The sequence below is a fragment of the Entamoeba invadens genome (genome assembly GCF_000330505.1).
Source record: "Entamoeba invadens IP1 unplaced genomic scaffold scaff_1105074724939, whole genome shotgun sequence".
In the NCBI taxonomy this organism is placed as follows: domain Eukaryota; phylum Evosea; order Mastigamoebida; family Endamoebidae; genus Entamoeba; species Entamoeba invadens.
The window spans coordinates 212,207-240,092 of NW_004440180.1; the positions used below are offsets into that span (position 1 = coordinate 212,207).

General features: G+C 32.9%; 7 protein-coding genes across 7 annotated transcripts; 3 read left to right on the top strand and 4 right to left on the bottom strand.

The window, feature by feature from the left end:
* Positions 1-29: 29 nt before the first annotated feature.
* Positions 30-473, bottom strand: EIN_419230 (Hypothetical protein; the record flags this gene model as incomplete). Its single annotated transcript, XM_004254717.1, has 1 exon — positions 30-473. A coding segment is annotated over one exon (444 nt), but the record flags the coding sequence as incomplete, so codon positions are not given.
* Positions 474-1,060: 587 nt separating this feature from the next.
* On the bottom strand, positions 1,061-4,294 carry EIN_419240 (serine-threonine protein kinase, putative; the record flags this gene model as incomplete). The annotated part of the gene is made up of 1 exon (XM_004254718.1): positions 1,061-4,294. The coding sequence occupies one exon, from the start codon at positions 4,292-4,294 to the stop codon at positions 1,061-1,063; it is 3,234 nt and encodes a 1,077-aa protein (XP_004254766.1).
* A 4,390-nt stretch (positions 4,295-8,684) lies between these two features.
* Positions 8,685-9,719, top strand: EIN_419250 (hypothetical protein; the record flags this gene model as incomplete). The annotated part of the gene is made up of 1 exon (XM_004254719.1): positions 8,685-9,719. One exon carries the CDS (start codon positions 8,685-8,687, stop codon positions 9,717-9,719), a length of 1,035 nt encoding a protein of 344 aa, XP_004254767.1.
* An 80-nt stretch (positions 9,720-9,799) lies between these two features.
* On the bottom strand, positions 9,800-11,415 carry EIN_419260 (hypothetical protein; the record flags this gene model as incomplete). Its single annotated transcript, XM_004254720.1, has 5 exons — positions 9,800-9,976; positions 10,040-10,641; positions 10,705-11,215; positions 11,261-11,323; positions 11,365-11,415. The coding sequence occupies 5 exons, from the start codon at positions 11,413-11,415 to the stop codon at positions 9,800-9,802; spliced, it is 1,404 nt and encodes a 467-aa protein (XP_004254768.1).
* Positions 11,416-14,368: 2,953 nt separating this feature from the next.
* EIN_419270 (hypothetical protein) lies at positions 14,369-16,240 on the bottom strand (the record flags this gene model as incomplete). The annotated part of the gene is made up of 1 exon (XM_004254721.1): positions 14,369-16,240. One exon carries the CDS (start codon positions 16,238-16,240, stop codon positions 14,369-14,371), a length of 1,872 nt encoding a protein of 623 aa, XP_004254769.1.
* Positions 16,241-18,567: 2,327 nt separating this feature from the next.
* On the top strand, positions 18,568-19,530 carry EIN_419280 (Apyrase precursor, putative; the record flags this gene model as incomplete). The annotated part of the gene is made up of 1 exon (XM_004254722.1): positions 18,568-19,530. The coding sequence occupies one exon, from the start codon at positions 18,568-18,570 to the stop codon at positions 19,528-19,530; it is 963 nt and encodes a 320-aa protein (XP_004254770.1).
* A 523-nt stretch (positions 19,531-20,053) lies between these two features.
* EIN_419290 (ubiquitin protein ligase, putative) lies at positions 20,054-27,880 on the top strand (the record flags this gene model as incomplete). Its single annotated transcript, XM_004254723.1, has 1 exon — positions 20,054-27,880. One exon carries the CDS (start codon positions 20,054-20,056, stop codon positions 27,878-27,880), a length of 7,827 nt encoding a protein of 2,608 aa, XP_004254771.1.
* Positions 27,881-27,886: the final 6 nt, after the last annotated feature.

The following is a 27,886-nucleotide window of genomic DNA, read 5'->3' on the forward strand; positions in this document are numbered from 1 at the left end:
TCAGCACCAATTTGAGTTCCTTGTGCAACTTTTGCAATAGTCCCAGATGCGCTTGAAGCAGCAAGAAGACCAGCCGAGGCAGGTGTTGGGATGGAACCCGCTAAAAAGAGACCCCTTTGTGCCATTTGAGCTCTATTTCCCCATACTTCGGCTTTTTCTTTTACATTTCCTAAGTTGGTCTGGATTTGGTCTCCGTTGTTTACTAAGTAGTTTGCACCTTCAGTAACTGTTGACTCAATTTTATTTCCAACTGAATCCAAAGCATTATTGTATTTTTCTTTTACATACTCAACTACATTTTCTTCATGAAGCAAGTACTCCAAATCAAGTTTTTCAAATAAATCAGAAAAATCATCAACTAAATTCGTGTCATAGTCATCACACAAAACATTTTCATAATCAGAAATTTCCACTGAACGGGATGAAGTCTGGAAAACAAATAATAAATAATAAATTGAAGTGTATATCGTCATTACTTAATAATATAATACCAGTTGGTTTCATAGTCATTTTAAGACAAAAAAGAAACAATTTGACAATTTCATTGAAGATAAGTTTGTTTGTTGTTGGAGAAACGATTGAAATAGAACAGAAATTATCAAAAAGTTATTTTATGGAAGTATCTTATTATTTTCAATTAATTGTTAATTAATAATATTATTTGTTTGTAAATAAAAATATACCTTAAAAATAATAATATATTTGAATTGTCTAACAACAAAAATGTTTATACCTATTCAGTCATAAATTACTATGTTTAACTTTTTTATTGAATCATTTCCCAAATAATGTTGTTTACAACTTATTTATAATTAAATTGTTTTTATATAATATTTGTTTATTAATGCGGAAACAATGAAGAATAATAGACAAATCTTTGTTCTTAATAATTCAAATGTTCATTTCAAGTATATTTAGATAATGTTATTGTCTAACTATTTTTACTATGAGACAATTGGAATTATTTAACGAATTTTTATTAATAATTAAGAATTATTATTGTGTATTTTCCAAATATTTAATACTATTAACATATAATAAAAAGAAACAAATAATGTGATTAGTCGTGTCCCACTTCATTGAGTTGGTTTTTCATTTTCAACATTCTTCTATTGACCACTTCTCCTATTTTTTCGTAATCAAACCCGTTGTCCAATTCTGAGTGATTTGCTACGTCTTCATCAATTTTGACAATTGTCTTTGTGATCTGGTCAAAAGTTGGTCTATCTCCAGGGACATGTTTCCAACACTTTTCAATGAGCCCAGCTAACAGACTTGGAATTTTATTATCAAATTTCAGTCTTTTACCATCTAACACATACCTTTTGATCTCAAAAACAGAGTTGAAGTCTTTAAATGGTTCTTCTTGGTAAAATACTTCCCATGAAGTAACACCATATGAATAGACATCACCAGCAAACGTGTATTCATCCTTAAAAGTCTCTGGAGCTGCATAAACTGGAGTTCCGAGTCCTTTGTCGTCTATATTTTTCGAAGTCTTTTTAGTGAATCGGGATGTTCCAAAATCCGTGATTTTGATTGTGCAAGCCGAGTTAAAGTCTAGTGAATTGATCAGTAAGTTATCTGGTTTTAAGTCCAAATGCATAATCCGATTTTCGTGAAGAAACTGCATTCCTCTTGCCGTGTCGAACAACAGCCTCACCTTTAATTTATATGAAAACATGATGTAATCTTCTTTTTCCTTTCTTAAGTACTCTCCTAAAGATCCCAACACAAAGAATTGGATGACCATCGACACCTTTTGTAAATAGGTCACTGCTCCCATGTAATTTGCAATGAACGGGTTCCGCAATTTGCTCATCATTTCACATTCTTGGATAACCTCTTTTTTCATATCTTCTATTTCGGTTTGATTCAAATTTTCCCATTTAAATTGTTTGATTGCCACTGGAACACTACGATAATTGCCAATAAACACTCTGCCCATTGCACCTTCAGCAATTGGATTTTCTGACATGTTCAATTCATCCATGTCAATGTGTGTCGAACTTGCTGCATCAGTGGTGATAGTTAGATGGTTGTGATATTGCAAAACAACTTGTTTTCTTAGTTTTTCTATTGTTTTTTGGTCTTCTTGAGTCCAAGAATCAAATGTTTTATCCTTTAGAAGCTCAGCTATTTGTTTTAAAACAAATCGATTTCTGCTGAACCAGACGGTGTATGGTATTTTTGTTCCTCTAATCACTGTTGTACAAAAAAGAGTCATGTATGATGTCACTATTTTCACGTCTTTTCCCATCGGAGACAGGAAAACCACTTGTGGCTCGAAGTGAAAAACGTATTTGGGGTTGTTCGGTGTGTGAAAGATGATCATCATGAATTTCTTCTTTGAGAGATTTTTGATTTCTATTCTCTCGAATCGAGTGTCGAATATTTTTGTTGACGTATTTATATTGCCATAGTCTAAGTCCGTTGGATTAACAATAAATTTAGACTTCTTTGTTGGAACACATCTAATCGATCCAGTGATGTAAAAATGGTAGTTGGGTTGCTGAGTTTTGAACACGTTCATATCTATCTTCTTTCGACCAAAACCAAAGTAAAGTACCAATGAAAGTGCAATAATAATTATACATAATACAACAACAGCTGCAACGACAATACCAATGATCTCACTTGTTTGAATAGACTCTTTATAACATGAAAGTTTGTCCTTGGGGTTGGTGATGAACCCCACATTACATTTACAATAAGTGTCACAATTAATACCACCGTCACACTCTTCCCTAATTGTTTTACCTTCCAAATCCAAAAAGGAGTCGAGCAAACCATTTCCACATTTGTCATGTCTGCATTTGTATTCATCTGTTGCGTGAAATCCGAGTGAGACGTAACATTGGCAACTCTGATGACAATAATCTGAACCTTGTCTGCAATTTCCAGGAAGTAAATTTCCTGTCCTGCATCCTTGTGATATGCAGAGGACATCGGCCAATGTGGTATTTTCTTCGCAATGACAATACTCGTCGCAATATGCACTTCCGAATAAACACTTTCCTGTTGGATCTTCATTCCATTTCCCCTTGTAATAACATTTCAAGTGACAGTCGGAACCTCCATATCCATCTTTACATATACAACCACCTTGTGTTGGGCTACAAGTTCCAAATCCTTGTTCCGTGTGACAATTATTCGGACAAATTGCTTTAAAGTGCAACGTTTGTGATGCTCTCTGGTCTTGGCTTATAATAGAAAAGTATCTCTTTTTATTAGAGTTTCCTTTGATTGTTAACATACAACCAGTTTGCATATCATCAGCAAAAATTCCGTGTTTCCATCCTGTCCAACTTTGAACACATTCAACTTTGTTTTCGTCTTGTTGTTTAATATTAGTAACATTGTCATCTTCGTTTATGACTTCTTTATAAGTATATTCTTGGAGGAAATTTATTCGATTTTCAATAGTTGCATCTATCAAAATCGAGTAATTTCCTGTAAATTCAATTGTGAAATCCACACTTTTGGCGGTTGATCGTATAAAGCAAATTGGAGTTGCAGTTGCACCCCTACTCTCAAAATTGACATCCCATACTATTTTGTCTTTCAAATGTGTTGCTAAATAATCTGCTTTTTCTTGTGTCAGTTCGAACCCGATTGATGTTTCAATGTCCACAATTTTACGAACAGTAAAATCAATATCAGTATGAACAAAACCTTGTATGGAAATGAAAATGTAATAAAAGTGGTTGACTTGAGTGTCGTCGATATGAATAGGCACACTCACTTTATTCTGGATAGCATCTTTATCTAAAATTGTATGAATGAAACAGGTTGGGTGGACATCTGGGTCTGACGCTGTCGTGGCATCAACATACAATTCGGTTGCTTTATCACCTGATTTGGTGATGTCGAACTCGACAAATTTTGAATCTATTTCCATTATTTTAAGTCTGAACCATTTACCAATTCTGAACTTTTGTCGGTAATAACAAAAGTCGTAGTCAACGTCTGAGCTTTGATTTAAAGAGAATGAGAAAGTAGTATTAAGGGTAATATTTGTTATGAATTTTTCTGGTGGTATCCAATTATCTCCTTTAATAATCTTTTGGTTGGTGTTGTAACACTTGTTGTTTTGTTGGATATAGGCAATAGTATCACTGCTATACGGATTCACAAATGCACAATTCAGACAAGAATTGTCATCATCGTAATTGGATAAACATTTGGAGCAGGTGTAGTCACTTGTACAATTATTTTGACATCCAGGTGAACACTTGAATGTTTTCAAATCTTGTGAACATGTAAACACAAAAAAGAACCAAACGACAAACATTACAAAAATTGATTTATTGGATCATCTCATTAACATTCCTTTAACTTGACGGTACTTTAGTTAATGTAATTTTCTATATTTGTGTGTTTCGTGATGACTCTGTGGAATCTTTAAGAGAATCTTTATAACCGTTTTAACCATTTTTCAAATAAAGAAAAAATAATTCTACAAATTCCAAGTAATCAAAGTAACTAACATTTAACCGTTAACTAATATTAATAGAAAAATATATTAAAAACAAATTGTATATTCACTTAAAATATCGTTTTATACCAGAAAACAGAAAGATGTTTTTATTTAAAATTGGGTGAAACAAATAACAGAAATTAGCGAATCAAAAACAAAGAAAAGAAGGGAAAATTGAAATTTGGTAACTATGTTTATTTTTTTACAATTGAATTATATAACGAACAATGATTTTATTGCTTCAATTTTATATTTATTAACAATCCACAAAGAATTGAACTTCAATTATAATTAAAAATAGAATCAAAAATTTGAATGAATACCACACTAAACTTATTGTGTTATTTTAAATAATATATTTTATTGATTATATTCCAATATTTTTTTATTAGAAACAACGAAAAAGCAATCAAGAAGTAAAAACAAAGAAAAATCAAAAAATAAAGAAATGTATTTAAAACAGATTCTTGAAGTAATTCCCTTTACTTGTTACACGTGATTTGAGTCATTCAAGATACCAATCGACACAAATGAATGAAAATTTGTGATTGAGTATGATTGCTCAAGCAAAGGATTAAACGAAAAACAAAGATTGTTTTGTAAAGTAGTTTTATGAAAAAGAATGTGATTTTGTTGTATATTGTTTGATTTTTTACTCTCAAAATAGACAACTTAACAGATTTGAAACATCAACATATATATATTTTTCTAAAAAAAAGAAATTAAAAACAAAAATTGAAAAGTAATTAATGAAATTATGTAAAGAATTGTAGAAAAAAATAACGAAGATAATTAAGAACGATTTATTTTTTTAAAGTTTAAAAATGTTTGAATATTGTAACACTGTATATTACAAAATGTTATTTATGTAAATTTTAAACAATATTTTAAAATATGTTAAAATAATACATAAGAAAAATGATTCAAATGTTTTTGGGCAAAAAGGAATAATTTGCAAACTTTTTAATTTTTAATTCATCAACAATCTTCATTTTATAAGCTATTTAAAAAAAATAAATTATGTTATTGTTAAAATTATCGTAATTATAAATTATTTTTATTTTTTATTAACTTATCTAGGTACATTAGAATAATAATCAGTAATAATATAATTTAAATAATCATATGATAAACAACAAATAATAAATATGTCATTATTTTAATCAACATCTTGTGCATAAAACTTTTCAAATTTTTATTATCAACACATAAAATATTTATGTTGTATGTTATTTTATAAGTCAAAATCAATTGTTTCGATTGATATAATTTAAATTTCACAGTGAACAAACATTATTTTTGACGGCTTTTAAATTCAAAATGTACTGATGTATATTTTCATAAGTTGTTCAAAGAACGTTAATACTAATATTTTTTAATTCGGAATTATTCCTGTTGTTTAAACAGCAAAAATAATTGTGTGATTAAGTCTTTATGAACCAAATAATTTGTATCACTGAAATGATCAACAACCATCATTTTTCTTTAAATATTTAAATATCTTCAAAAAAATTATGTTTTAATTAAAGTATGATACTTTTTAATAATTTGGTATTATATTTATTGTTACTGCCTTGTTTCTTTATTTATTTTTCAATGATCTTTAAAAACAAATTTTGATCATTGTTACTTGTAATTGTACATTTATGTCATGTGGTAAGCACTTAGTTCTGGATGTTGAGTTGACGTTAATATTACGTTTTTATTAAAAAACATTAAATAAATATATATAAAACTTCATTAAGTTTTTAATGATGTGGAAATAAATGTTATGAAACAAACTCAAACAAATTGTAAACATACTATTTCAAATAACTTGAATTGATAAACAATACAAATCAAATATATACGAAAAACATATTTTTAACACAACAAAAAGTTTATTAATTCTGTGATAAAGTTACTCCAATGAGATGGCTCTGGTTGTGTGAAATCAGTTTGCTGCCCTAAAGAATATATAATATCGAATGACACCCATGACCAAAAAAATTACTTTATTAAAATGATTTCAATGAACATTGTTTTTTAATATGTTTTTCTTAATTTTTGAAACCTTAATAATACCATTTTTTTATCTTCATTTATAAACAAAAAAAAAATAAAAAGATAAACTCAATAAATGGTATTTATGTTTTTGGTTTTGTTGTTAGAAAATGGTTTTGATAATATTATTAAAATTATTCAATTAAAATAAAACACCAATTTTTTTTATTGAAAAAAAATAAATAATAAAAGTTTTTAGAATATATTGTTAAACAGACTTTATAATTTTTTTTATTTTTTTAATTAATAAAAATAAAAATTATTTTATATTTATTATTAATTATTATTAAGAGAAAGGACGGACATGGGGACGAAGGACGGGAATATAGGCCGAAGGACGTCCTTTGTGGTTTAGGGATGTCCTCCCGCTATAAAGGGCGTCCTTTATGTGTATATGGTGTCCTTTCTATTATTTTCGTGTCCGCGGCATTTTTTATTCATTATCTAAACTATATAACGAAGTATATTTTTATTATAAATATACAATCAAAAAATATAATTATTTCCAAAAATAAATTAATTCAAAGACAAAAACCATTTAACAAGTAATTTTGTTATAAATTAATGGTTAATAATAATTAATTATTTTTATTCATTTTACCATTGAGTTTTCTTTGAAAAACTAATAAAATTTGCATTTTTAATAAAAACCATTAATTTATAACGAAATTACTTGTTGTTTAACATTTGTCTTTGAATTTATTTATTTTTGGAAATAATTATATTTTATAATAGTAAATTCATGGTAATATTATAATTCATTATATAGTTATTAAAAATGCCGCGGACACGAAAATAATAGAAAGGACACCATATACACATAAAGGACGCCCTTTATAGCGGGAGGACATCCCTAAACCACAAAGGACGTCCTTCGGCCTATATTCCCGTCCTTCGTCCCCATGTCCGTCCTTTCTCTTTATAGAACTACTGTTGTTATAAAAATAGATATGTAAAAAAGAAATGTTGTTTTATTTTTCTATGAATTATTTTCGAAAAAGAAATACAAAGAAATTATGTAGTGATTGAAGAATTGTACAGTATTAAAACAATTAAAACAACCCAAGTACAAATAAACATATGTTTGCGTTTTAAATATGGGAAAAAACAGGATACTTTAAAGTATCACAAAAGAGTAAATAAAATACAATTAAAAAAAATAAAAAGCCTCTTAAGGGGTGGAAAGAGTTGGGAAAAAAGTCGAAATGGGGTTGTTATTAAAATATGACAAAATGATGCATATAAAGCGGCAAAATTTCAATGATGTTTTTGTAAAATAAAAGACAATCAAAAGTATTTAATTAATAAGTATTTGGTATTAATAATTATTACTATAAATATTACTTGATAAATAATTAAGTCAAAAGAATGACATTATGCAATTTCCATGTTATGAAAACCAAAACAAGTTGTATTTTTTGACGAATTGGTAGTGGGGAGTTTAAAAGGGGAAATATCCCGAAGAGTTAGCTTGGTATAAGAAACACTTTGAAAATACTAAAAATTGCATTTGATGTAGAAACTTCTCCAAAACTTAAATTATCGTCAAGAACAGAAAAGTTAATAATTCTGTGTTACGAATACAATTTTTTTGGTGTTCCAAAATGGTCTGTAGATAAAAAAAAGACATCGCAGCGTTTATTATTGTAAAATAAAATTTTATTCCTTTATTTTTAATTTATTTATTAAACTCATTTGATACAATAAAAATAACGCAACAAATACACCCATTTTGCCTTTAAGAGTTCTGATGTTAAATACACAAACCCACCCGACAGCCATTTTTCCGGCTGAAATGAATAAAAAAGACCAAATGGGTGATGACAAAAAAAGAGGAAAAAGACGGGCTGTTTTTATCCAAAACTTCGTTTTGATTGGTACAAAAAATAGAACAGTACGGCAAAGATGAATTTCGTGTATCAAAAGTTTGTTTTATTTTGGTATTCTACAAGTATTTATCACGTAACAAAATGGGAAATTAGCACTTTATAAATGGCTTTTTTATCTACTTTTTTTTTGAGTTCTGTCTGATTATGCCTATTTTCTATTCTTAAAATCAATAGTAAATCAAATTATTCGAAAACTAATATGAAATTAGACCAAGACGATAATGTGATCAAAAATAGAAAATTATTAATAGAAGAAACTAGAAAAAAGACAAATGGAACAACAGCCCATGTCTGTCAAAGCAATTGTCCATTCTGTAGAGTCGTTATATTCAAAGACTCCATCGCGATTCGACGAGTCGGCCTTACCAACTAAAACTAAAATCGATGATGCGTTTCTTATCAAAGTTGTCGACGGTCGTTTACTCTTCGTCCACACGAAACGAAACCTCTTCACCAAAATAAAGGAAGTCCTCTTCGATCTCGACATCACAAAAACAAAAGTCCAACCGTCACTCTCTGCTTCGAAAAAGGACTTTGGAAAGATCCTTATAATCACTGAAACAACTGAACACCGCAAAACTACACTCACCGTCTTTTTCGACACATCAAGCTTGTTGAACGAGTTTTCGACCTTTTTCAATAAACAGGCAACTCTCCACCAAAATCAGAAGCTCTTTGGAATATCATTACAAAAGCTCTTTGAGCAGAACGACAACTCCTTCCCACCATTTTTAGAGTATTTTCTTACGCAAATCACCTCCCATCCAACAGAAATCTTTGAAGATGTTGAAGTCGATGATATCCCGAGTTCTATTGCTCAAGTCGAACAGAATAAAACTCTGAATTTCCCACCAGAAATGTGTTGGACACTCCTGACAATCTTCCTCAAGAAACTCCCAGTGCCTCTCTTGTACCCACTCGACAAGTTTGTCACGGAAAAGGAAACGCCAAAGCACACCATCGAGTCGATGCAAAATGTAGTGACCTCGTTACCATACGCACAAAGAGCTGTTCTTGAAAAGGTCTTTCTGATGCTGGACACACTGTTGTCGACATACCCAGGCAAGATGTTAGAGAAAAAGATATTTAGTTCTGTGTGCTGGGATAAGAGCGGAGCCGTCTCGTTTCTGCTCGAAGAGGTGGTTGTCTTTCTGATTGGGAATGCAAGCGAGATCTTTGTGGATGAGACAGTGTTACTTCTTGGGAGTGATGTGATGCTACCAATACAACGAGGCAGATTTTCTTTGTTGAGTGATGTAAATAGAAAAGGTGGAAATCTGTTCCCCGTCAAATTGGAAGCGGACTGAGCCGACGTGTGTATCTTATTTGTGTTAATTTAATTATTTCTTATTTGTCTTGTGAACAACCTGAAGCAACGAACATAGTATTAAAAAGTTTTACAGTTGTAAGAGGAAGTGTCGATGGTATGAAGGAACATGTCTAAGTCGATTGAGTTGAACTCGAGTAAAAGTTCTCGAGTCTGTGATGAAAATGTGTACTCAACAACGTTGCACAATTTTGCTTGTTGTATGAATGGGAGTTCATCGAGTGTCGTGTCAATTCTCTACATGTGAGCCAGAACATGGAGTAAACTATAATAGAATAATATTATATTATAAAAGCAAACTAATGAGACGAAGTGATGGAACCTCTTATCTTCAAGGTTTGGAGGAACATCAAAACTGCTTGTATCGTCATATTTGTCTCGTTTGCTCTCTTCAATATCATCAGTACCACCAGACAAATTGGATCGATAAACTACACCCGGTAACGTTGGAAACCCTTTGTCCTCGGGTTTGAATTCAACAAACTCTTCAACGTCATCAAACGACTTCGCAAATTTACTCGAAGGAAACTGTTTCGAAGAACCATCAAAAAAGCCCAGCGATGACTCTTTTGAGCAGGAAGAATTGCGACGGTTGTGGGAATAGTGACTCGAGTTGTGTTGTGACAATTGACGGGAACGACTCCTCGAACGGCTTCTTGAACGACTTTTTTGACGACTTTTGTTGTCAATGTTGTTGTGACTTTGTGACAACGTATTTTTGATTGTGTTTTGAAACTCATGGATTTGGTCTTGTGTGAAAATAGGGTACGAGAAGCTGATTCGGTTTCGAATCTTCAAGTCGCATTTTTGCGATAAGAGTCGAATGTATGATAAATCGATATTTGAGAAGTATTGAACGCGGTCACCTGTTATACACTTGATTAATATTGCTTGAAACGACTCTATTTGTTACTTTCTAATCGTGTTGATTGAATTCTATAATGGTTCTAAATCATAAAACAAACCAAGCTGCGCGAGTGTCGACATTGAAACCATGATATCATTAAACGCATCAATAAAATCATAGTGCTTATACCGAGTGTTCATGAATGTGTACATGATATCATATACATTATAGTGATGATTTGTATCATCGACGATTTGGTTGAGTAACATAAGTGAGTAATTTAACATCGAGTTTGACTCCATTACCCACGACCTAATATGCCCAAACCCAAATCCAATGATATAGTCTTCGCTATAATTTTCCGCCTCTTCGGGTCGTAAGAACTTGACTTCAACGTATTTGATTTGTTTTCTAAACTGTTCTGATTGGGTTTGAAGCCTTTTCGACAGTGGTGGAGAAATACTCACCGTTTTTTCTGATAATATTTTGAGTATGAGAAATAATGACCCGAGTTCCGGCTCGTGTTGAACTCCTCGGACATACTTCTCCATGATATGAATTATCATCTCCACAATTTCCTCTTCGATATAATTGAAATAAATAATGTCTGCTATAACACGATGTAATTGCTGACTATAAGCTCTTTTGGTCCAATGAATAAAATGAAAACAAACAACTACACCCTGCGATTCGAGATCGAAGTTGTCGATATACCGTGAAAACGATGAAAGACACTCCTAAGATATGAGACCATGTCAGTGGGTTGTGTGTGACAAACTTTGATCGATCGCTTACTCTCGAACATCTGTGACGAACCGAAGTTACTCATTAGCTTTATTAAGTAAATAAGTATTATAAGTGGTTTTCCCACGAAAAGAGAAAAAAGTTGCTATTTGTTTCCCGTTATAGTAATTGATACATATCTATTGATTATGTATTTACTTATCAAATAGATACAAAAGAATTCTCTTTATCTTATTGAGAATGGCGTATAAAATAGCAAAGAACATCAATTATTATTTGAAATTAGCCAACACCGACTCTCGAGCGGAATTTATAAGTTTTAAAATGTATCTTTATTGTTTTAGAAATAACATAAAAAAGGCTTACCACAGCAGTCCTTCACTCTTTAAAAAATGCGGCTGATACAAAGAAGAGATGTTTGTAAATATATTACAAATATATTAAGAATATATATTCTTCGTTGTATAGCACAAAAAAAAGTAAAAAATGTTATTGCTGCAAAAATTAAGTTGCAACAACTCAACATGTTTTCTTCAAAATCAAAAATCAAGACGTTCTTTTCTCTTTTTGTCTTCTTGTCAAGTCCATATGCTATTGCTGCTGATTCTAAGCACATTGATGTCTGGAATGTTGTTCGCATTCTTTGTTGCTTTTTGGGAAGAGATGTTATAATGAGTTGGAGATGTGATGATTGCGTTGTTGGTTTTGATACCAACACACTTTTTGCTGTCTCCTTCGTCTTTGTCAGCACCGTCGAACTGATCTCTTTTGGTGTCAACTTCTTGACTTCCCTTTGTGTTCAACTTGAATCAAAAATTGTCATTGCTGTGATCAACAATGGAGTATGACCAATGCTTCATATCCTCTTCAATGGCTGGATTCCTAAAGCGACGCTCAAACAGTATTTGAAAACAACGACATTGTTCCTTACGTTCTTTGTATTTTTTTGTCTTAAAAAGAATAAGTTATTATTTTTTTTTGTAAAATAAACAATATTAACAAAGTTGTTAGTAACTAATAAATAAATATAAAACAAATCAATTATAAAACAGTTTATTTTATTAAAATAAACTTACAATTTCAAACACAAATATTTGGAACTGTAAATAAATTACAATTTTTATATTAAGTTATTTATTGATCGTTGTACTTACAAGAGGCAGAATACTAACTTGACAAAGAATAAATTGATTGACAGCACGATGATTAGCCAAAATGCTCAAATGACGATTTTTGTAGAGTTGTTTTGGGTTTGTTTTTTCGGGAATTATTACTCACATCTATTTTTATAAAAGAAATTGATTGACAGAGACTAAAAATGGTGTTTTATTTTTCTGAAAATACAAGTGGAACTGGAACTTGATTAAGAAAGGTCTTTTCAAATTATTTGGTTTGGATCTCCTCCATTTTACCAATTGTGAAAGGCTCGAGACTTTATTGAAGTGCGTCAACATGATTGCCATAGACTCGATGATCTTTGTGGTATAACACATGGAAGTTCTCACAAATTTTGGTAAATTGAGTTTTCGAAATGGAAATGGGTTGCCCCAAATTTCCTGAAAACTCAATTCTATGCTAAATAGTTGATATGACTAAGCAACACCATGTCAAGTGCTTTCTTTCTCTCCCTTTCCAAATCAGATATCAAAAATTCCGATTAGGTGGAGCAAAGAGTCTTCTGGTTATTGCTGCGTTTGAAAACATATTAGCAAGGAAAAACACATAAAACTCTTCAACAAAACGACTGTCAGATTTTATGTCAACATAAAAAATTAATTAGTGACTTCTTTATTACTTTGTTTTTTTGAAACTTTCATAACGTTTTTTTCCATCTCAGTGTATTCATTCTATTTATTTTTCCTTTTTAAAGTTTTGAACACCTTTTCAAACTCTGGATGTTTGTTTATTAACATGATATCGACAAACTTTGTTGATACAACAACACGAACTTTAATGGTTGAAAATTGATTTGAATGCAGCTTCGAAAGGCTTGACATGAAAACTGGAATTTTTAATTGAAAACATTTTTAACTTTTAGACTATGGTAAAAAATGTATCTTATGTGTATGTATGTGTGAGCCACAATTCTGAACCTAAAAATGTTGTAAAATGTGATATTCTCTTAATTTTAGTGTTATCTTTTTAAGTTTAAGTTTGAGGTTTCAAGTTTACACTCTGAAAAGTTGCCATTTATATTTTTAGGCTGTTTTTTATAAAAAGAGTAACAATAAACAGTAATACATTATCCAACAACTATTTTTATGACATTGTTATTAATTAATATTCAACAAGTGTTACATTTAAAAGAACCATAATTGTTGTGGTGTTATCGAAATACATGTGTTTACTGTTGTGTGTTGAAATACGAAAAATAACAAAACAACAGTTAAGCAAAAATAAAAGTATATATAATTACTCGCTTGTATATTATTATCAACAAAAGTTGTTGAATGATAATTGAGGATATCAAAGTGGTTACACAATTAAATAAATAACAATTGTTTATATTTGATTTTTCTTTGTTTCAACAAAATGTCAAACCAATTACACAAAAATTACAATCAATATTTGAGAATAATAATGTCATCAACAATCGTTATTCAACGGGAATTATATCTATATTAACAATATTATATATCTGTTATTCATTAATTTGAACATTTAATTGTGTTCATAACTTTGTTATGTGAATAATTGAAAACATAATTTTCTAAGTATTAAACATAAAGAAACGACTTCATCAAATTAACTAAATAATTTAACACATTATATTGTATCGGTATTCATTTGTTGTATTAAGTTAGAAACCACAATCAAGCATCAATGAACTCTTCAAAACGAAATCTTGACGATTATTATTGTTACTAACTTTTTCCAATAGTGATAATATTTCACTTTAATTCAATAACCAAGAAATGTGTCTTTTACCCTTTCAAAAAAATGTTAAACTCAGTAAATTACTGAGTTTAACACAAATAAAATGTAATTTTGGTAAATATTGTAATGAAAAAGTATCTAATTTGAATAAAAAATAAAATTCATTTTGCACTTTCTGATCTTATTGCTTTGCGCCTATTTTTTGCAAGTGACATATCAACGTCTTTATCGCCAACTTCCCCCTTTGCTATTTTTTCACGATTTTCTTTCTTAATTCCATCAACCAAATATTCACAGACATCAACAAGTGTCATCTTGCAAATGGAATCATACAACCATTCCTCTTTCACACAAAACCCAAGTGTTCTTCTTGTGGCGTCACACTTCATGAATGTCTCTCCTGCTACCACGTAGTGCGCGTTTTTAGGACGAAGTGTGACTTCTCCCCCCAACATTGTGATCCACCTCTCAATTATTTGATTGGGTACTTTAGTCTCTCCAAAGACGCATATCACCTTCCCGTCAAACAACGTTTCATCAACATGACCGGCTCCCGAAAATTTATCAATTTCGTACTTGGCACACTTCTCAACCTTTTTTAACTTATGTGACGCCTTCACCCACTCCGCACCAACAACTTGTTTTCCTTGTACTATCCCCTCAATGACTTCCGATGTCCTTCTCTCATGGAATGTGACTACTATGTCATACTTCCCTCCAATACTTGAAACAGTAAAGAGGCCATTTTTGTGGATTTCATTCTTCAGATTCTCCTCTTCTGAAGGGCTTCCTCCAGTGATCTTAACATATACCCCACTTGAACCCTTTTTGATTTCAACAGGTTCTCTTTTTCGTGTCTTTCTCTTGGGCTTTTCTTCATCACTTTCAGTCCCATCTTCTTTCTCAATTTCGTCGTCACTCCTTTTTAAAACCTTTTTTGAAAGCCGCTTGCGAACAACGCGCTTTTTTGGCACTTTTTCTACTTCTTCATCTTCTTTCTTCGCTTTTTTACTCTTCCTCGCACGCTTTTTCGAAGCTCGCACTAATTTCAATGGAACACCACTTCCCCATGTACCTCCATGTGAAAAAGCCGGACAATACCCACCAAAGTTCCAATAAACCGTGTAAATAAACGACTTCCCATCTTTTTGATACGCAAACAAACAATTTCTGTCTTTCGTTAAATTGGAACACAACACTTTTTCTAATTGCGTTTCATCGATTGTTTCATATTTTAGAATTGTCTTAAATTCCTGTTTTAATTCTTTCGCTTTGGGGTCGACAATAACGGCAGTTCCTTTCTCCGAAACACTTATTAAATTACCATTTGGGGCGAAACCAAGTCTAACAACTCTTTCACTGGTTTTTATAGTTGAGTCACAGTGGACATAATAGGTGTATTGCTCTTCGCCTTTTGTCAACACAGTGACACACCCCTTAACGTTTCCAAGTGCAACATATTGCGAATCCTGAGAAATCGCAATTGCAGTGTAGTCATCTAATACTTTAAGATATCCTCCAGAAAAATATCTCTTTGCGCGATTTACAAAGGTCTTCGAGTCGACAAATTCTGCACCTTGTTTACACAGAAACCCTAAAGTGTCTTCAGAACAAGCGAAGTCAATAACATTTGGTATTTTCAGTGTTTTTTCCTCATTATACTCTTTTGAATAAATCTTGACAGAGTCTTTAAAAGAGACCATTATATGTTCATCAGACGCACCCACTGCTATTAAATTTTCAGGAAAAGTTAACACTTCAGTAGTTGTATTGTTTTTACCTATTTTAAAGAGTTTGGTATTTGTTGAGACATAAAAGTCGTCTTTAAACAAGAAAGACGATACGACTGGCTCTTTCAAACCTTGCGGTTCGTGTTGGACCTTTGGAGTCTTTGAGACAAATTTACCATCGTTGGTGACAGCCACATAGTCGTTTGGAGACTTTGCGCATATGTTGACGATTGGGTATTCGATTGTGAATATTGGCGCAGCAAACAAATTCAATGTTTGGAGTTCGGGATACCACTCACTCATTGGATCTCTATTTTTAAAAAGATGACGCATTTTTAAGATGAATCTATTTGAGGTTTTTGCATATTTTTATCAAGATTTCGGTTGTTCAATAATACTTCTTTTGTTCATGTTTAAAAATTTAGTTTTTTGTAATTTTAAAATACTATAAATAATATTAGATAAATGCCCAATAGTGGGTGAATTAATGATTGTTATTGAAAATGTTAATTTGAATGTAAAAATAAATAATTTATTTCAATTTTTTATTTTATTCTATTGTAGGTGATATTGGAATAAAATACTTAGTAATATCATCACATGTAAACAGTGTTTACAAAGATGAGATTGAATATATTTTATCCCAAAAATGAATAAACATTATTTAATAGAGTCATTCTCCAAAAGTTGTCCCTTTTGCAAAAAAATACACAAAATATTCTTTAAAAAATTGGGAATTAGGTAATAAATCATAAAAACGGTAAAAAAACTGAAACAATGATTTTCTGGCGTTTCTAAAAATTTCCCGATATATTCCAGTTATTTATATCTAAAAACTGACGGACAACTTTGGAGAAAGGACAACCTTTAGAGAATGACTCTAATAAAAACAACATTTTTGTGTTTAATATTTAAAAAAAAAATCACTGAACAAAAATATGAAACAAAATATTTGTATAAATATGAAATATCAAAAATTAAAAAAAACAAAAATTTTCAATTTAAAGAGACAACTCATCAACTTGTCGTCTCTTTAATTATGACAGAATTAAAATCGTTGCAAACGATCAACGCAACAAAACAATCATACAAAATTTTTATTTTCAGCGAAAAAAATGGTTTATGAAGCAACAACAAATTTATTATGAAATAAAAAACACAAAGCAAATGTTTGAGCGTCGCTTTAGGAATCCAGCCATTGAAGAGGATATGAAGCATTGGTCATACTCCATTGTTGATCACAGCAATGACAATTTTTGATTCAAGTTGAACACAAAGGGAAGTCAAGAAGTTGACACCAAAAGAGATCAGTTCGACGGTGCTGACAAAGACGAAGGAGACAGCAAAAAGTGTGTTGGTATCAAAACCAACAACGCAATCATCACATCTCCAACTCATTATAACATCTCTTCCCAAAAAGTAACACTCAATTTTTGAATTATAACTAAATTAAAACCAATGAAATCCATTTCATTATCTAATTTAATTATTGACCTTTTTGTCGAAAGAAAATGCAAATTAACAAACGCTTTTCTTCTTTTAAATGTTCAGATAGATATTCATAAAATTGAGTAAATTTTTTAATACTTATTAAATATAACTTTTACATAAATAATTTGCGAACTGTTAATATCAGTTAGACAAAAAAAACATTTAATTAAATTTAAATAATATTTTTTACTTAAGATAATAGCTTACAAAAAACACGTGTCTAACCTTGTTGTTATACAAACATACCCACAAATTAATGAAGATTTAAAATGTGTTATTTCTCAAATGTGTTTAATAATTAGTTGTGTTTATAGATATTTAAAACCATTTTTTTAAAGTCCAAATTATTAATGTATTAAAACCATTGAAATGCCGATGAAAACCAAAGTGAGGAAATTTATAATTATTTAAATCCAATTAAACGGAAATAATCGGGATTATTTAATTTTAAAATATTTATAATTTCGATTTTTATTATTTAATAATCATAAAAATAAACAACCCATTTTTTATTTATATAGTTGAAATATAATATTTCATCTTTCGTTAAAACATCGATGGTTCCAAAAATAAAATAGTTTATATATAATAATATTATTATATTCGATGAAAAATGGTTATAATTATTCAAAAATCTATTAAATAATAATAATTAACTAAAAAAATAAGATGGTTTTGAGTAAAAACCGTTTTATTTGCTTACTCATAAACCAATCCCGAAAAATTATTCTTTTTTACCTTATAATGCACTTTTTTTGCTCTAATTGTATATCCATTCAAGTCGAATCAAAATCTAACAAATCACTTTTCTTATTATATTTTTACAAAAGTCCCGAAATACAAAGGATTTTTGCTGAGATAAAACCTCCCAAATATATTAACCCCTCGAAAAAACAGAAGAAAAACCCAAAAGAAATAATAAAACTTCCAATACAAAGAGGAAAAAAAGAAACTGTTTAACTCTCAAAGTAAAGAAATGCTCCTTGAGGAAGAAGGGCGAAAACCAAAACACTTTATGTGGATAATTCCACTCGTTTTGGTTTTCTCAGTGGTTCTTTTTGTCTTGCTGATTAACGTATTTTCGTTCAGTTCACAAGCGTTTGTCGCTCTTTTTATCGATTCACTTTCTTGAACACTTTATGACATTCAGATCGACATACTCCGTTTATAAGTACAAACACAACTATCAGAAATACACCGCAAATTCGCCGATATTGAGAATAGTCATGGTCAGTGACTTGGATGGGAAGAATAAGAAAGGCGATTTGTGGTACAGTGATATTGTGACGGGGCTGTTATACAAACAAGGTGAAAAGTATTCATACATTCAAGAAGAAACGTTTCAAGTGACTTCCCCAATCAATGACGGTAAACGCGGACTTGAATTAAGCGAAGCCGTTAACTTCAATGACGAGATTTTGACGTTCGACGATAGGACTGGACTTGTCGGGGCAATTGATGTCGACGGGAGAATTTTGGTACCAAAGACTATCATTCGAGACGGTGACATGAAAGAGGAAAAGCCGATGAAAATTGAATGGGCGACTGTGAAAGGCAAGGAAGTGTATATCGGCGGAATTGGGAAGAACTACACAACACCGAGAGGTGAGTTCAGACATCGCGGGCCACTCTTTGTGAAACGAATGAATGAGAACGGTCGAGTGATTTACGAGGATTGGGGAAAGCGATATCAAGACATTAACTTAAGACTAGGTATTAATACGGAAGACGGATACTCCATCTTTGAAGCAGTCACATATTCAGAAGACTATGACATATGGACTTTTGCACCACGGAAATGCAGTAATGAACGATATGATGATGAGTTGGATGAGACAAGAGGGTGTGGGAAAATAGTGATGACATCCGACTTTAAGAATTACAGAGTTGTTGCAGACAAACAGTTTGTGAAGGAGCGAGGGTTCTCATCGATCAAAAACCTTCCCTTCGACGAAAGCAAATTACTCTATTTGAAGAGTTATGAAGTTAATGGTGTGACTATGACATACATGGGAATGATGGACTTCGACGGAAATGTGTTGATGAAAGACACGAAGATCTCTGACTTGAAACTTGAGGGCGTGGAGTTCATCAATTTGTAATTTGCTGTTTCGTATGGGTTCTACTTTTTTGTTGATCAATTGATATCATTTACTTTATGTTCTATCGATTGTAACACAAACAGTTTGAAACCGCATTTTTTTGATTGTTTAACAAGTTAACAAGTTACAGAGTAATTTATTAATTTTATTTAATACATTAATAATAAAAAAGAATAAAGAAATACACAAGAATCATCAAAAGATTGTGAGATCTTTATTATCCCTCAAAATCGGTTGTATGATATTACTTAATAGTTTGAAATAACAAAATAACTATCAAATTTCCCAAAAATGAAAAATTTATGTTGTAATTAATAATAAGATGAAATATTAACAAATCATTTCTCTATTTGAGACTTTATTTGACTAAGAGTATATCCATTTTAAATCAATTATAAATAAAAAAAAAGAATTGGGATGGTGTGTTGTTCAAAGGCAAAAATTATTTCAATGACACAGACTCAAAACTCAAAGAACAAGAAAAAGACGAAAAAGAGATCAAACTCAAAACTCCACAACCGTAATGGACCAACTAACCTTCTTTAGGCAGCCAACGCGGACACCTTCGTCGTTGGACAAATATCTTTTAAGTCATAAAAGTACAGACATAGATGTGTTAACAACCACTTTATTACAGTACTTGGAAAGCCCTCAACAGGACTTCATTAAACAAAACAAAACAACTTTATTCCCAATAGTAGCCAACTCAATTTTTAACTACTTTTATCACATCAAAACAATCAAAATTGGTTCACTTCATGTCGCAGACTTTTCAGAAGTCAACATTGAAAAACTTGTGTTCCTCGTACAAAGTCTCACAAAGGCACTCTTCACACAAAAGAATTACTTCCGTTACTTAGAATTTGAGAATGTATTACTTTTCAAATTTTTCGAAAGGTATTTGTACTGCGAAAGTCTTGTAATTACTTCACACTTTTTAATCTACTGCAAATTGTTTAACACCAGCGTCAATTATATAACACCATGTGCATCGTTCATATATCCACAAACATTACAGACATACACAAAAGTCAACGAACAGAAGATCATCGATCATTGTTGCACGGAGTTCAATACCATATGTGGTACTATCGATTTGTCCTTAACTTCAAAATATACAGACTTTTTACTCCAACTCTCGAAATGTAAATTAAAAGAAATTTACAAGGATCTTTCCATATCGAGAATGCACTTCCTCTTCAGTCAAACAAACGAAAAACAACGTGTCTGGAACGACGCATTCTGTTTGTCTGTTGTATCGTACGCGTGCCCCATACCCGACGGAATGTATTTGGAATCGTACCAATTCCCTTTCTTTGTCTTTGAAAAGCTGTTTGATCACCAAGAAACGTGCAACTTATTCTTCTTCTTTGAAGAATCAATATTCTTCCAACAGTCACTCTCTTTCGCTGTGAAAAAGGTTTTTAAAATGCTATCATCACAAAACGCATTCAATTCACAAGACTTGAAATTATCACAGGACTTGTCATTGAGCGCGTCAATGGATAAAACAGATGGTGTCACCCTTTCTGATGATGACATCATTTTCATAAAAAGAGTTGTGTCGAAAATTTCGGGGAACTCCGAGTTCAGAATACTTGCCCCATTTTTGGTTGACAAGAATGTTCCCGAGGAAGTTCATAGAATCTTGTTCTCGGCAATGGAACAAAACACTGCTCTGAGAGGATCAGCCAAAAACGCGACACAACCATTTTACGACTATCTGACGTTTGTTAACAAAAACGGCTGCGGTCTCAGTTTGAATACAATAAAAATCTACACCTCACTGTGCTCATTCATTTATAAAACTACACAAACGGCACCCGATGACCACATTTTCTTATTTGTTGATTTCTTCTTGGCTAATATGATGAACTACGAGTTTATACACAAACTGGGAAAGAGAAATGACGTCGGGAAATTTTATATGAGGTTTGTTGGTGTTCCTGTTGGGACGAAGATATTTGAAAAGACGATTTCTGCACTTGAGAACATGGTCAATCAGTTTGAGGACATCGGGAAAGTGTCTGAAAGCAAGAAGTACCCTCTTACTAATACTAAGACTTATAATGATGAAAAGAACTTGGCAGAAGTTATCACATTTTACACTTCATTTGTGGAATGCCTTCGAAACTCAGACGCATTCTCTGGTGATGAGAAGGTGAACGGGCTGTTACTTGACTTGATTGCGTTATCGATAAGGTATGGAGCAAAGAATATCTGGAACGGAAACAAAAACGAGTATAGGAATATCGAGAGGTTCACTGCCGCACAAATAAAAGCATTTGTCAACAAGTGTATCACCAATTTAGACATGGTTGCGGTCGAATGTAATGCTCAAGACTGTCCCGAATATTTGTATGATATTGCCGCAATCGATGACAAATATAGAATCAGTTATAGTTCATCGGTATTATTTTCTGAAACTAAGAACGCTTTAACGGGAATGCAACACATCTACGATGAATTGAATATCAAAGTCTTTGAGGAAAGCGTCGGTGAACATTCAATATTACTCTTTGTGAGAACATTAAACCACTTTAAAGATGTTATATCGACTTTTGGGAGTCGATTTGAGCAAGAAGATGCCGAGAAAATCATCATGAAAAAAGATTCTTACAAAGTCCCATTGGAATATTTCAGAACGTATGAAGACAACGAAATTACAACAAAGAACTTTTTAAAAGCTGAATTGAAAGTCGCGGGAGACTTTTTTGAAAACATTTTAAAAAGAATCAAAAACAAAGAAAATGTTGAAGACGTCGAGTTTTTCAAAATGTTCTCGTTACTCAATAAACTGGAAGGAGTCAATTCGAATGAACAAAATTTATTTGAGGTGTATGAAAAAGACAGTTTTGAAGTGATGATGAAATATATATGCCATCGCTATTATACAATCATCGAAGAGAGTCCTTTGATACCAACCGCCTTAATCAGATACACTTCAATGAACATATTGGATAAGAGGTGGAGGAAGTTGTGTTTCTTTGATTACATACTCTACACGGTTGGCACTCCAACAACCATTTGCAATGATTTACTGAACACATTGATACCAAATTTGATGAAGAACGAGTTTGAAAAGGAGAGTTGCATCATCTTGTTACTCTTTTTGAATTGTTCCAACTTCATATCTTTTAAAGAGGAAGAAGCACTGAACAAGACTGTGGCGCACTTTGATGCTTTTTATGACAAATTTGTTGAATGGCTGTGTCAACAAGAAGCCGTTCCAGAGAATGTATTAAAGATTTTTACTATGTTCATAGAGAACGTATTTTTGAACTTAAAAGAGGCGAACTTGACGCAAGAAAGTAAACAAAAACTCTTTGAAAATATGTGGATACGAGTGTTGAGCCCATTGAACCTCAAAGCAAAACTTCCAATTGAATTTATGGAGAAATGGATGAATGTGTCGTTGTTCATTGCGTGTGAAACAAAAACACTGACACATGTCTCGACACTTGAATTGCCTTATTTACTCAATAAAGATAAGACGGCAAGAAACTACTTTTTGACGATGAAGAAGTTGATTGAAGAGTTGAGTGAGAGTGAACGAAATCGAGTTTTGGTTACCGTCTGTGCAACGAAAGTCAGACTGTACTTAAACGAGAAATTTGAAGAGAAAGAGGAGTTGAGTGAGACAGGTGTTTGGGAATATAAAGAGAGATTGTGTTTGACAAAGAATGTGAATTGGCTTGATGTGAAGAAGCTAATGATTGGCTTTGAAAAGTACCCGAACACAAATTATTTTGTGGTCAAGGTGTTGAACAGTCTTGTGACTTCAAAAACAAAAGGTGTACGAGAAAAACTTGTCGAAGCAAAAAGTGAACTCGAGAGATGTATTGATACAATTGAGTACACCAACGAGAAAAGTCTCGATGAGGTGAACATGTTCCTCAAAATCTTTTATCAACTTGAGATGGTAAAAACTGCGCAATTTACACTAAAGAAGTTCATTGAGAGTATTCTAAAAGAATTGAAAACTGAGCCGATGCTGTTGTGCGATGTACTCCAAATGAAGGAACTCAAGGAGTTCCATATCCCAACGAATGAATCGACTAAAAGTCTTCCTGTTGTGACACTTCAAATGATTGAATACCTTGCTGACAAAATACAAACAATTGATTCCGTTATTACAGAAGAGATGGACAAAGAAAATTTGAATATCCGCCAAGGCCTTTTCGATGTTTTATATTCGGGATATTTCGGGTCATTAAGTGGTGAAGTAAAAGATATTGAACTGATCAAAAAGGTTATTTCTTTGAGAGAAAACAAGAACACTACCATCGATTTTGTTGTGAGAGAGTTTGACGTTCGTGTGTATACAAACACATTAGTCCAAGATTCGGAAGAGCTCCATACCAAGATCGAGAATATCTTAGTTGAGACGACTAAAAACCGTCGAATTCTCGAAAGTGTGCAAGTCGAGGCGTTAAGTCCTAATATTGGATTTTACGAAGCAACTCAACCCCGACTCAATAAAGTGTGGAAGAACGAGACGCGCACTTTGGATTGCGAAATTAAAGGTGAAATTTTCGGTGGTATTAATCAAAGGGTGTTCGATTTGATTCTACGACAAGGAAGACCAGACGAAGAAGATAATGTTACTGGTGGATTACTCGACCAAGAAGCTATCGATGCAATAGCTCACTTATTTGACGCGCCAACAGGTGGGATTTCTGTGGCTCAAAGTGATACGGATAATATGACAAGACAGCCTGCACCAACACCGAATCCAAGACGACACCCAATTGGAGAGGAAAACACTCAAATTCGGGAAGGGAGAGAAGGAGTCGAAGATAGAGGTGAACGTACAGTTCATGGAGATAACCTTGAAATGCTGAGAAATCAACTCCAACAATTGGTCATAGAACTGAATATTAATGATCCACACATACATGAGCAAATTAATAACGCACATACTATCGAGGATATTGAAAACATTCATTTGTTTGGTGATGACAATGAGGGGATACGCAGGGACTTGGGAAATTTACCAGAATTCTTGTTCAACAACGGAGAGGGTGTATTTGGCGCTCATGAGAATCAACAAAATGAATTAAACACAAACCACCCCGTTGAAGGAGATCTACCTCATTTCCATGTAATACCACCACAAAATAATGATGGTATATTACCACTTCCTGTTCAACCACAAGAAGAACAACACACTGAACAAGTCGAAGAAACATCAGCTCTAAATAATGAAGCACAACCACCACAACAAAATCAACAAACAGAGCAAATACATGCCGTTGATGATGGGACTCTATTTTTGAACAACATTCAACTCCAAGACAGTCAACAAAATGATAATGTGGACGAACAAGTAAACACTCAACAACGTGCACAAGAAGAAACACAACAACAACAAAATGTTGCTCCTCAACAACAAAGCACAACACAACCAACAACACAATCGGATAATACGTCTTTACCTCCAGTCACTTCTCAACAACAGCAACAACCCGTTACACAAACAATTGACGAATTAAGAAATAATTTACCAACCGAAATTGATAGAACCACATTCATGGCGTTACCACAAGATATACAAAATGGAATTCTGGAAGGATATATAGAACAACATGGATCAGTTTATCTACGACAAAATTCTCATGAAGAGGAAAGTGAAGACGTCACAGACAACGGTCTTGGTGATGTCTTAAATGAAGAGAACTCGCAATCGGAAACTCCACAAGAAACACAACAAAACGCGCAACCAACACAATCAACTGAAAATGTTACACCACAAGCAAATGCTCCACAACAACCAGAAAACACCGAAAATGCGCATGAGAATATCGAACTTCCGCCAGACGTCGATAGAGAAACGTTCTTCGATCTTCCACAAGAAATTCGAACGGAGATTTTGGAGGAATTTAGACGACAACAAGCACAGCAGCAGCAACAACAAAATAATGGAAGTAACACTACCACACAGAACACTCAACAAAACGTCACACAGAATCAACCAGCCGCACACCCACAGAGACAAGAAAGTACAGTGGACTTCATCTATGATTTGGACCCACTTCTGCGAGAAGATATTTTGAGAAATGCGGACGATGCGATGATGCAGTTGTTACCAGAAGACTTGAGAAATGAGGCGCGTGACCTTCAACGAGATGGGACACGATATGGTCCAATCAATGATGGAGGATATACTCCACACTCTTCAGACGATGAAGACGATTTAGATGAAGATAATGGACATTTCAACGTATTTCAAGTCGCTCATGATGTGGTAGAAGTCCACTCGAATATCAACGCACTGCCAGCACTGTGTCATTTGTTCTTGTCGAGCAACGATACCATTGCGAACATCGCTTTGAATAAAATTGTCTTCTTGTTTGAGAAATTTAACGCGGAGACATCAGCGGAGTACGTCAATTATGTGGTGGTGATATTCCAGAAAGTCTTATTACCGTTGGTTCAACAAGACTCAATCGAAGAGAGTAAAGTCGAGAAAGTCTTGAAATTGATCTTGTTGCTGTTGTACCACAGAAGAGACTTTAATATGAGTTCTTTAACTATGATGATGTACGTCCAACCTATTGTTGGGTACATCTTTGAGGAGAAGTATCATATGTCACCTTTTATACTTCATCTAGTCGGGGCTGCATTCTGCCAACTCCTTTTGATATGTCAAATTTCGGGGAAGGAAAAGATCTATTTGACGCTGGATAGAAATGAGTTTGCAAGACTGGTGTGCTCCCTCTCTGAGTCGTATGGTGTTTTTTCGGACTACTCGATCAAACAAAGTATATCAACACTCTTTGTGAATGAAGGAACACAAAGTGTGATTAAAAACATTTTGAAAGACCAATTTGAGTATATCACAACAAAAGAAAATTATGAAGAGAATGATCTGAAAGTCATTTTGTCGTTCTGTCAGTGTGTGAATGTGTCTTCTGAAAGGAATGAAAAGACTATAGCACCACTACTAACCGATTTTAAAGGAATAATGACAGAGAATGTTATGAAAGTGTTTGAGACCATCTTAAAGAACAAAAAGAATGAGCGTAAAATCTTGCTTGAGATCATATACAGCTTCTTAAATTATAATGTCATTGTCGACCCTAGTATACTCAAAGGGAACAAACAAATTGATCAATTTTTGGATAAATACAAAGAACTTGTGGAAAAGATCATTCGAATTGAACCAGAGAAGATGAAGACGTCGTTTGTGTTACTCTCACGATATCCGAAGTTCTTGACATTTGAAGCCAAAGCAGAAGTGTTCAGAAAGAGAATGAGAAAGGAACACAAGAAGTATGCGAGAAGAGGATTCTATATATCCGTTCACCGGAACAACATCTTCCAAGACAGTTTCTCTCAGTTGATGTTTGCGACGAATGAAGACTTGAAAGGGAAATTGAAAGTGAAGTTTGTGGGTGAACAGGGGATCGATATGGGAGGACTTCGAAAAGAGTGGCTCCGCGTTATTGCTGAGTCGATGTTTAATCCGGACTATCTGTTATTCAGACCGACGGATGATGGACAGTTCCAGGCGAATCCGGCAAGTGAATTGTATAGTGATATCGAGTTATACAAATTCATTGGGAGAGTAGTTGGGAAGACTGTGTATGATGGGGAATTTCTTGATGTCAATTTCACGAAGTCGATATACAAACAACTTCTTCAGCAAGAGATCACGCTCAGTGATATGGAAAGTGTCGACCAACAATATTATAAAAACTTGAAATGGGTTTTGGAGAACAGTGTTGAAGATTTGGATATGAAGTTCTGTTATGAACATGAAGAATTTGGGAGGAAAATAGTCGACGACCTGAAACCAAATGGAAGAAACATTGACGTCACTGATGAGAACAAACACGAATACGTCAAACTGTTAGTCGACTACAAGTTGAGTAAGTCGGTCAAAAAACAAATCGATTTGTTCAAAGAAGGGTTCTTCAGCGTCATTCCATTTGACGCTATTTCATACTTCTATGATACAGAACTTGAACTGTTGATATCTGGGATGCCTGAGATAGATGGGACTGACTTGAAGAATAACACCCTCTATAGAGGATACAGAGAATCTGATAAAGTCATTGAATGGTTCTGGAATGTCTTTGGTGAGATGGAACAAAGACAAAAAGTGCTGTTTGTGCAATTTGTAACGGGATCATCTAAAGTCCCATTGGGTGGGTTCAAAAATCTGAGTGGAAATAGTGGGCCTATGCCTTTCACTATCCAAAGAGTCGATAGACTGGAAGCACTTCCAGTTGCACACACATGCTTTAATACACTTGATCTACCTTGTTACGAAAGTTTCGAGACACTTCGAGATAAATTGATGATGGCAATTTCGGAATGTAATCAGGGATTCGGGATGGCTTAATTTTAA